The sequence below is a fragment of the Pseudomassariella vexata genome (genome assembly GCF_002105095.1).
Source record: "Pseudomassariella vexata strain CBS 129021 chromosome Unknown BCR38scaffold_18, whole genome shotgun sequence".
Taxonomy (NCBI): domain Eukaryota; kingdom Fungi; phylum Ascomycota; class Sordariomycetes; order Amphisphaeriales; family Pseudomassariaceae; genus Pseudomassariella; species Pseudomassariella vexata.
In genome coordinates, this window is record NW_024467973.1 from 730,142 (window position 1) to 739,637 (window position 9,496).

At 51.7% G+C, this 9,496-nt stretch overlaps 4 protein-coding genes across 4 annotated transcripts; 2 read left to right on the top strand and 2 right to left on the bottom strand.

Annotated features, from left to right (window-relative positions):
- Window positions 1-694: 694 nt before the first annotated feature.
- BCR38DRAFT_354017 (uncharacterized protein) lies at window positions 695-2,416 on the top strand (the record flags this gene model as incomplete). The annotated part of the gene is made up of 2 exons (XM_040856840.1): window positions 695-2,099; window positions 2,157-2,416. The coding sequence occupies 2 exons, from the start codon at window positions 695-697 to the stop codon at window positions 2,414-2,416; spliced, it is 1,665 nt and encodes a 554-aa protein (XP_040711052.1).
- A 1,366-nt stretch (window positions 2,417-3,782) lies between these two features.
- Window positions 3,783-5,556, bottom strand: BCR38DRAFT_449029 (GPI mannosyltransferase 1). Its single transcript, XM_040861261.1, has 2 exons — window positions 4,255-5,556; window positions 3,783-4,154 (listed from the first exon to the last, which is right to left on the bottom strand). Exons 1-2 carry the CDS (start codon window positions 5,248-5,250, stop codon window positions 3,894-3,896), a joined length of 1,257 nt encoding a protein of 418 aa, XP_040711053.1. The 5' UTR covers window positions 5,251-5,556; the 3' UTR covers window positions 3,783-3,893.
- Window positions 5,557-6,588: 1,032 nt separating this feature from the next.
- BCR38DRAFT_489919 (Translin) lies at window positions 6,589-7,482 on the top strand (the record flags this gene model as incomplete). The annotated part of the gene is made up of 3 exons (XM_040864460.1): window positions 6,589-6,767; window positions 6,827-6,844; window positions 6,900-7,482. The coding sequence occupies 3 exons, from the start codon at window positions 6,589-6,591 to the stop codon at window positions 7,480-7,482; spliced, it is 780 nt and encodes a 259-aa protein (XP_040711054.1).
- A 794-nt stretch (window positions 7,483-8,276) lies between these two features.
- Window positions 8,277-9,496, bottom strand: BCR38DRAFT_82495 (P-loop containing nucleoside triphosphate hydrolase protein; the record flags this gene model as incomplete). The annotated part of the gene is made up of 1 exon (XM_040865678.1): window positions 8,277-9,496. A coding segment is annotated over one exon (1,012 nt), but the record flags the coding sequence as incomplete, so codon positions are not given.

The window sequence follows — 9,496 nt, forward strand, 5'->3', positions numbered from 1 at the left end:
GACCCTCACTCCAGATTCGGGTTGGTCCAACCGCTGCGCAAACTGAAGTCCCCCTCCATCAAATTTCCAAATCTGTCTCATTCCTTCTCGAGTATTCCCTTTGACAAAGCCGCATCACTATCCTTCATTCGCATAGTAATCTGGTAGCTTTCTCCTATCCGTACCTTTCATTTACGACAACGACGAGGAGGACCGTGTCCCTTTCCCCTTTGCGTTCCCGTCTGCCCACTCTAGCAATCCTTCGGCAGTGATCTGTTCCACCCAGTTCAGCGTACCAACTTTTCCGCCAGTACACACGCGACCACCTTTGCAACGACAACCGACGGCTGCATCCGCCTTCCGACATTCCAGTTCACCGAATAGGCGACGAACATACTCGCGAGCATTCGATAGTGCGGTGCTTTGACAGCGCCGAGTAGCCATCATCGTTCCAGCCAATCGCTACGCAATCTTGTCATGATCATCGGAGTTCCTGGGCGATAGAGCCGATACTGAAGCAGAATACGAGAAGATGATGGGAAGACGGAATTCTGGTGTCTTTAACGACGACGAAGATCATGTAATGACCAGCAACACGTATGATGTGCCATCGCAGAATCTCAGGGAGGCGTATCTGCCGCGGGACGTGTCGATGAATGGCGACGATGACGAGCAGGATAACGAGGGGACCGCGGCGACGGAGCTGGCTGCTATAATGACGACGACGTCTACACCAGTATCGCCAGGGCCGTCGAGCCCGCCACTAGAACAAACGAAGCCGCAAGATTTCATTCCGCCAACGCGGCCAAGTAGTACTCCGTTTCCTAATGCGCAGCAGGGCCAGGTGGATATACGATGTCTAACGTGCCAACCGGCATGCCACGACTCTGAAGATTCCATGGTTATGAGCCCCGTGACTACGCCGACCGCCGACCAGTACCCCCAGCAGTCTCTGATGACTTTACCGGCAGAGATTCACGAGTGCATCTTGGACCACCTCTTCGGGTACCGGGTATCTACCACGTCGCCCAGCTCTTTGAGCATACCAAGTGTCAATGCCCGCAGTTGGAGCACCGCGCTTCGCCATTCGAGGAGGAAAGAACTGTCCAATCTGGCTCTGGTCATGCCACTGTGGAGGGATCTGGTACAGGAGCGTCTCTTCCGCCATCTCAAGCTCAAGGCCACAGTCGACGAATGTAACGAGGTAATGGACTTCTTTGTGCAGCGTTCCCACATGAGAACATATGTTAAGCACATCGAAATATGGTTCCCCGTTTTCCAGCCTAAGTTTGGCTCGGCCGGAGCGCCCAACTCATCCCTCGCTCTCCCGACTGTCTCCCCCGAGGGTATCTCAAGCGCGCAATACGCTTTGCCGACGGATAATTCGACGTTGGAGGATGTATTCTATCTCGTGAGCAACTCGTTCCCAGAGGTGCGGGTCATGACACTCGAAGGTGGAGAGAGAAAGAAGGCCCCCAGAGTCAAATTCAACCCGCCAGCTCCTCTTTGGCCGGCGAGGGCTCATCCGGTGCCCAGGGACCTGCCCGAGGTCCCTTCCATTCAGACCCTGGTCATCAAGAGCCAATGGAACATCATCCGTCACTACAAGGACTGGCAGTTCATCTCCAACGCGCTACCAAACCTGGAAGAGTGGCACGGTACCTATGCGAAGCCCAAGAGTAAGAGTTATTTGAGCATGGCGGGCACTCTTGAGATTCTCGATTCGAAGATTACCAAGCTGAATCTCAGCCTGGAGACCGACTACAGGCGAGAGCTGACATGCCCACCGTACTACCTGAAGGTCTGCGAACAGCTTCATTGGTGCGAGAAGATGGCTAAGGCAGCCAGTAAACTGGAGCATTTGTCGTATACCGGTCGTATTTGCCACAGTTTCTTTGATCTCTTAGCTAAGCACTCGAATCCGCGGACAAGCAGGCTGAAGACCATTAACATCACTGTCAAGAATTGCTGCCGCCAAAATGCTCAATGGAATGAATCTGGATCGGGCATCACCGACATGCATTTTATCAATGCATTCGAGCAGCTGGTGTTAGGGGGCATACGATGCTTGGAGCGGCTCAAGGAGGTGAATCTCTTACGAATCCGCTTTGTTGATCTAGGTACGTTTAATCTGTCCCACCCACGCGTCCTCGTACGGCATGCTAACAACGGTTTAGATTCACCTGTTCCTCCCTTGAACCCCTACTTCATCATCAAGGATGGTTGGTGCTCTGGCGTCTGGAGTGACGAAATTGTAGCGGAGCTCAATCGCGTTCGGCCAGACGCTCGCTTCGAGTCCATGGCTGAAAGTTTCGGCGAGGTTGGCTTCAATAAAGAAGGCCGCTTGGTCATCAGCCCCGACTTCCCCAAGTCACACGTCCTCTCCCTTAAACTTGCGAACTACGCCATGCTTTCCGGAGGGATCACCATAGTGTGATGAAGACTTTTCACAAGCGGCCTGATTTTAAGGCTCACAAATATTCAATTATCAGCGAAACACCATTCGAAAATTACATGATCACGGGGTCCATGCCGACCAAACCTCGACGGCCACATGTAAATACTAGCTTCGCCCTCATCTCTACACTGCACACGCATTGAAGTTACTCCGGAAATTTTGGGCGTTTTAGACGGCAAGGGGAAATTGGTTCGCAGATGTCTCGATGATACCTAATCTCTCGGTTTTTTTTTCCCCAATCCACCCACACACCTACACACGAACACACACACACACACACACATCCAGCGTTTATACATTAGTATGGAGTTTTGAGGGAATTATTTTGTATGAACTATCCATAGGTTTTGCGGCATGGCATAGTAGGGAGTTGATGTTTGAGAGAAGGAAGGGGTTTGGTCATGTATCTTGCTCGATCTGCCATTACTCCGATTGGGCGGACAACGTGGGGGCAACGTTTGGTTGGGCTCCTGTTGAAAGAGTGAGATAAGATGAGCTGGCTAGCCTGGTTCCACTTTGAAAGATAAATCCCGTCAAAGGGGACATGCTGTAGTCTACCTCTAGATAAGACAAGTCAAGTCGATTCATACGAGCCGTGCTACTCCTCGATGATATATGTTGATGGGCCTTTTGGCGGTACATGCTTGCTGGTAGCTGGCCGTGTAAGGAAGGGTACGTCTTGTCGAATTGGCAGCTAGTATATCACAGTTTTCTAACCCAGGTAATGTTCGATGGAACCCTGTTGACTGGCGTGTAGTCTTGCACGTGTGGAAGAGACCAATGCTATGTCGTTACGGGTACGTCTTCCCCGACACGCCGCGCGTCCGTGTCTGCTGACTTGTTCCTCATCAAACGATGGCTAGTCCCTTCTGGGTGGTTGTCCGTCTCCTTTTGATTGTGTGCTAGATATTTTTAGCAGTAGGTTAATGACGTCTATTCGTCTATTTTCAGCTATATGTCGTTTCGAGTGATTGGAGAAGCTAATCCAATTATCTAAATGTAAATAAGTGATGCGAGTGCACATGGGGTGTGAATTGTTGTATTGGGAAAGGATGGCCAGGTCAGCTATTCTGGCCTGGCAGAGCTCTTTTATAGCTCTTATCTATCTTATCTCTAGCTATAGGGCAACCCCCATGGGATCACGTATCAATAAGTATGGAATGGGTGTCTTGACAGTAAATTGCTTCAATTCCCGTGAAGATGGTGCCCGGTTCAAAAGGCGGTCATTGAGGCAGTCAGGAGACGCCGAGGAAGCGCAAGCAGCAGGCTACTTCGGGATAGATTTTAGACGAGCACTGTGGTAAAAGTACGTCTGATGCGGAAACGAATGACTCCAAAGAACGGTTTTGGCATGTTTGTCCTATTGTGCATATCTACAGGTATTGAATCTCACCATGCTTGACAGTTATAACCCATGAATCCAAAGGCCATCATCATCCCAGACAACCTTGCTGGACTACAAGGTGGCTGATTTCTCGAAATCGCTAATAATCAACCCCAATATCCAACAATTGACCAGGAAGAAGGCAAGTGACGAGTACAGCAGCCCCGGGACAAAAGTGCTCTGGCCCAAGAACTCGAGGTTGTAGCCCTGCTGCAACCAGGCAGCTTGTGTGGCCACCCACAGAACGAGAGCCGAGAGGCCCAGCTTTGGCTTTTGCAACGGCGATGAGTTGGGTAGGTAGAGAGGAAGGAAGACCATGTACCAGAGGAAGTACTACCGAAAGTTAGTGACGGAGCGAGCAGTTATACCTTGCACGTCTGCCTGATAAGATATACAACAGCAATGTAACGAAAGGTGTCAGTCCTGTACATACCTGACTTGTGCAGACCTTGTTAAAGGTGACGAAGGCAAAAGTCTGCGTCAGCATAGTCGCCGGCAAGTCCTTCTTCCCGCCCACGAGGGGTATGAGCACCGTACTGAGTAAAATCTGCGGCAGGAACGCCAGGCTCTCGATTCTGAATTCACTGGTGGCTATCTCAGGCTGCGAGGAGGTGAGGTACAACAAAACGTTGTACGGACTGAAATTATGCCGGTGGTCGATCCTCGTAACATGATGGAAGAAGGTGTGCTGCAAGAACTCGTTGCCATACAAGTTGTACATCCACACATTGAGCCCCATAAATGTAGCCAGACTGTACACAGCCAGACGCACCCGGTCCGAGGTTACAAAACGCAAGATAGCCGGCGTGCCGCGCGTAACCTCAGCACCCATCCGCTCAGCATCCATCCACCACACGATCGCAGGAGCGTAGATGAAGGGGTAGATCTTGAAGTGCACGCCCAGCCCGAGAAGGACCCCCGCCGTCCTGACTCGCTTCTCCAGCACGGCGTACAGTAGCGCCATGACAAGCACGCCCAGAAGGCCTTCAGAGCTGCCGCGGGTGGAGATGGTAGCCACCATGGGGTTCAGCAGCCAAATGCTCGCGTACTTAAGGGCGCTCTGCATCGGCATACCCATATGGCGCCGCAGCACGAGCACGATCAGCCATCCTGCCAACAGATCCGCGACTGCGAATAGTATTTTGCCGAAGGAGAACCAAAAGACGCCCGGCAGGGTGGTGGGGTAAAGAAGCCAGGCGAGGAGAGGCGTGTAGCGGTAGGTTTCCCGGGCATAGGGGGAGGCCGGGCCAGTGGGGGAGAAAGTGAAGCGCGCTGCATCGGTGAAGACTAGGTAGTCGATATCGGTGTACTTGAGCGGCGAGTTGGCGTCTTGCCATAGGCCGTAGATGAGTAGAATAGCGCGCAGCAGGAAGGCGGCTGTGAAGAGTGGCAGCGGCGTGGAGAAGAGCTTTGCGAGGGGCTTTGCCATTCTGCCTGTGCTTATGATTCTTCAAGTTTCAAACTACTGTCTGTACTGAGGCTTGAAGACGCTAGCGTTATATAGGCTATGGGACTATTCCATGAAGCCCAAAACCTGACAATTCTGTTCTGGTTGCTAGTTGATGATACCAATGCTCAGTTCAGAATCCGAAGAGGGGTGACACCCGTGAACTGGCTTTCCAGAGTGGCTTACGACGAGATGTCAACATAAACTCAAAGATAGAAAGGTGGGCTTTGAAAAAAATACAAAACAAAGGTAGCATTGATTTTCCATCTCATGTTCATAGACTTCTCTCCATCTCGTATCTTGAGTCGAGGGCAGCAAGGTAAGAAGAGGGCCAGATGCAGCTTCTCTCGGCTTTACTTCGGCTTAACCACAACCCTTGCCCATCTTGGTGTGAAGTGAGTTCAGCCGCTAGAACCACCTCAATCCTCATCTCATCAAGTGACAACTCACAGAGCCATCAATAAGTGAAGAAGCCTTAAGGATATTCATTTACAGTCTGAAAGGACATCAGATCACGCCAAATACCATCTGAATAGAGGCTGTCTTCGACAAGCTGCATCAACATCCTTCACGGCTTTTTAGACTCGGTAAGTGTGCAGTTGCCCATCCAAGCCGATGCTCATCTTGATAGACGCTGATTAAGCGTCTAGAAAGAAACTGTATTTATTTGTTGATTGTATGAGGCTTAGGTTGTTTTTTTCAGGTGTGCTCTCCCTATACCCCAAGTTATTTTTGCTGGTGCTCTTGCCATCCTGCAGTCACAGAAAGTCCAACACTCCTCGTCCCTAGGTGAATTTTCGGACAACTAGGAACTTCAACGTGGGTCAGAAATCACTTCAGGGCCATTCATACCTGGCATCCATATCTTGGAACCAACTAGCCGACATAAATTGTTCACCTGCACGACTGGCATCGCTAGATCAGCAGCGCAGCTATTCCGAGAGACGAATCCAGACCTGTAAGTTGCTAGGCTTCTTTTTATTTTGTCCGCTGTTGCCCAGAGGACCGTTTGCTTTGTGACATTCATAACCCATGTCGCATCGGCTTGGACTTTTACTACACATCTTACAAGTGCATATGCTCGATCGCTGGTCACATTGGCCCCCCGATAAAAACCGCACCTGTTCAAGCAGTTCTCCAATAGTTTTTTCCACATCACTATAGCAAAAAACTGGAATTTTACCCACGACTGTGCCTTGTGTCTCTCACTCAGACCTCCAAATTAGAAGAAAGCTGTTTGGTTGATATCAGTAGTCTCTTGACATTTGTGGACAAAGCTGACGTCCCGAGGCAGAGATCATCTCCCACAAAGTCTGTACCATGGTTGGCGTTAAGCGAGACCACCAAGGAAACAAGAAAGAGGAGAAGTCTAAGGAGATTGCGCGCAACGCTTATACCTCCATTTTTGAGGGCTTCCGCGACGAGCTTGATGAGCATCACGATCGCCGTCAGAGAATCGGCAAGGTGTCGAGGGATGTTACTGCCCTGAGCAAGAAGATGTGAGTTATCCCAACTCGTACCGTATACTGGCGAAATACTGCTGAACTGATCGATATAGCATCTTTGCTCTGCAAAGGTATTATCACCGCATCTCCACTTGAACCCTGTCTCAGCCAACTGACACGTTGTAGGGTCCGCAAGCTCAACCAGCCCGTCCCCGAGCGCTTGGCGGCGGAAATCCAAGGTCGCGTCAAGGAGATCAAGGAGCTCCTAAATACCATTGAAGCCGATGTTCAGGGCATCAACCGCTACCGTTACCCGCTGATTTGCCTGGAGGAGTTCGTTGAGGCTGTCTCGTTCATGCACTACCTGCAGCATCAGACCCTCATCACCCCCGCCCAATCCGAGGACGAGCTCAAGGTCAACATCCCCTTCACGCATGCTGACTACGTCTACGGCATCTTCGACCTGACGGGAGAAATGATGCGTTTCGCCATCTCCGTCACGGCCCTCACGGGCTCCATGCCCGGTGACAGCAAGGGCCGCACCATCCTCACTGATTTACAGGAGGTGTCGAGCATGTTGCAGATCTTGCCCCCGCTCAGCTCCAAGAACTGGTCCAAGAAGGTGGACGTCATGGTCGAGCAGGTCAAGAAGGTGGAACGTGTTGGATATGGTGTTACCGTTCGAGGCAATGAGCGGCCCAAGGGTTGGATGCCTGATATGAATGAGGCGGTTGGCGGTCGTGAGGAACATGAGGAATCCGCTGACTAGGAAGTAGCCTCGGCTCCTGCCACTTCCGCTCAAGTTGCCGGTTCTTGTGCTTGTTTGGGTGTATGTCGATGTCGCATTTATCATCATACGACAGTCTGGTTTCTGTCGACAATGTAGCTCGAGGTATGACCTTATGCTTAATCTCATCTCTTCGCAGCTTTCCTTATATTCTACATACTAATACTCATCAGCATTACCCCTGGCCGGCCACCATGTGAACCGCATGCGTCCTGTCAAAACTAGAAAGCTAAGGCGTTGCCTACATACATTATTGAAGACGACATCTCTCTGGCCGCCATAGAAAGCTTTTCGTCCCGTTCTGTTTCGTTCTTGTCGACGATTTATTCCACAGACAGGCCTCATCTCAACTCCTGTCACATGTCAACCGCGCCGCTCTTGTTTCAGTACTGTCCCGCACTTTACAGGGCCGCTCGCGGATCATGTCAGCCTCCTGTTAACATGACACAATACGGCCATGTACGCTCGCCACAGTCGGCGCAGGAGGTTCTGAACGTGGTCCTCTACCTGGCACTCATGCCGTGGTTTCTCCATAGAATCAATTCATCAAGAAAATGGTGCACGTGAGTCGAGTTTGCATCTCGTTCTGAAACCTTTATTCCGAACAAGACAAAAAATACAATGTTGTAAACCCTCTCATCTATCGTCGGTCTTCCGGCGCGAACCTCTCCCTATCCAAGTCTATTTGATGGTAGCGTCTATCTATCTCCTCAAGGCTCCTGTATGTCCCACAAAGCTTTAAACAACCCGCCAATCTCCAAAAGATTATCCGGGCTATCGAACTCGGCCAGCCTCCCATCTTGCAGCACAGCGACCTTGTCAAAATCGGCGATGGTCTTCAAGCGATGCGCCACGACCACCATACTCCATCCCGCGAACTCCTTCCTGATGAGCCCCTGAATCAGCTCGTCTGTCTGGTAATCAAGACTGCAAATGGATATCTTAGCCATTGATTCTAAATACGCCCAAGAAGAGAAAAACAATTTACCTGCTCGTAGCCTCATCCAGTAGTAGAATGCTACTGCTCCTCAACATAGCCCTCGCCAGACAGAAAAGCTGCCTCTGCCCCGCACTCAACCAGTCCGCGCTGAAATCCGCGTCCAATCCCCCCTTATCCTCCACCACGCCCCGGAGTCCTGTTTTCTCCAGCGCAGTCAGGATTATCTCATCGGTTGAGTTACACATCGGGTCGAGATTATATCGCACCGTACCCGCGAGCAGCAAAGGGTCTTGTGGGAGCGTCACCACGCCCACGCGCAGGGCGTTTAGTTGAAGCGTGGACGTGTCGACGCCGTCTATCCTGATCGTCCCGGACGCAGGCTCGTACAAGCGAAGAAGCAGCGCCAGGAGCGTCGATTTCCCGCTCCCGCTGCGACCGCACACGGCGACTTTCTCCCCGGGTTTGACCTCGATATTGATGTCGTGCAGTACCGTACGCATGCCATACACAGCACTAAGTCCCGAAATTTTAATTTCTCCCCTCGAGGGCCAGCCAGCGGGTGGCCGATCCGCACCCTCCTTTTCCTGCGGCGTGTTGGTCTCGAACTCCCGGATACGTGTAACGGCCCCAATGGACGTGTCAAGCTCAGTCCAGGTCTGTATTAGCGCCATGAGCGTATTCCCGAACCCTGTCATACTCGTGAGCGACGCGCCAAGAAGACTGGGCCGGACATGATATCTAGTAGCGACGGAAATACCGACCAACAGCACGCACAGCCCCGCAAGGATGAGTTCAAGGACGAGGCTGAGCCAGCGCTGCACGCTGAGGAGGAGGTAGGCGGGGCGTTGCGAGGTATCGAGGCGGCGGAGATGTTCGGTCTGAGACTGAGAGGTCCAGGAGAAGGCGCGGAGGGTGGTGAGGCCCGTGAAGGAGGAGATGAAGAAGGAGTAGAGGGGGGACTTGGATTCGAGGTCCAGGAGGCGGAGTTGGCGCGAGGTGCGGAGGTAGAATCTTTGGACGTAGAACAGGATTACGGAAAGGATCGGGATAGAGGCG

Bases quoted from the DNA above. Each gene is read 5' to 3' on its own strand.
- BCR38DRAFT_449029 (XM_040861261.1), bottom strand. From the start codon at position 5,250: ATGGCAAAGCCCCTCGCAAAGCTCTTCTCCACGCCGCTGCCACTCTTC. The intron at 4,155-4,254 runs GTATGTACAGGA...AACTTTCGGTAG, and splicing joins ACAAGGTCTGCACAAGTCAG to TACTTCCTCTGGTACATGGT.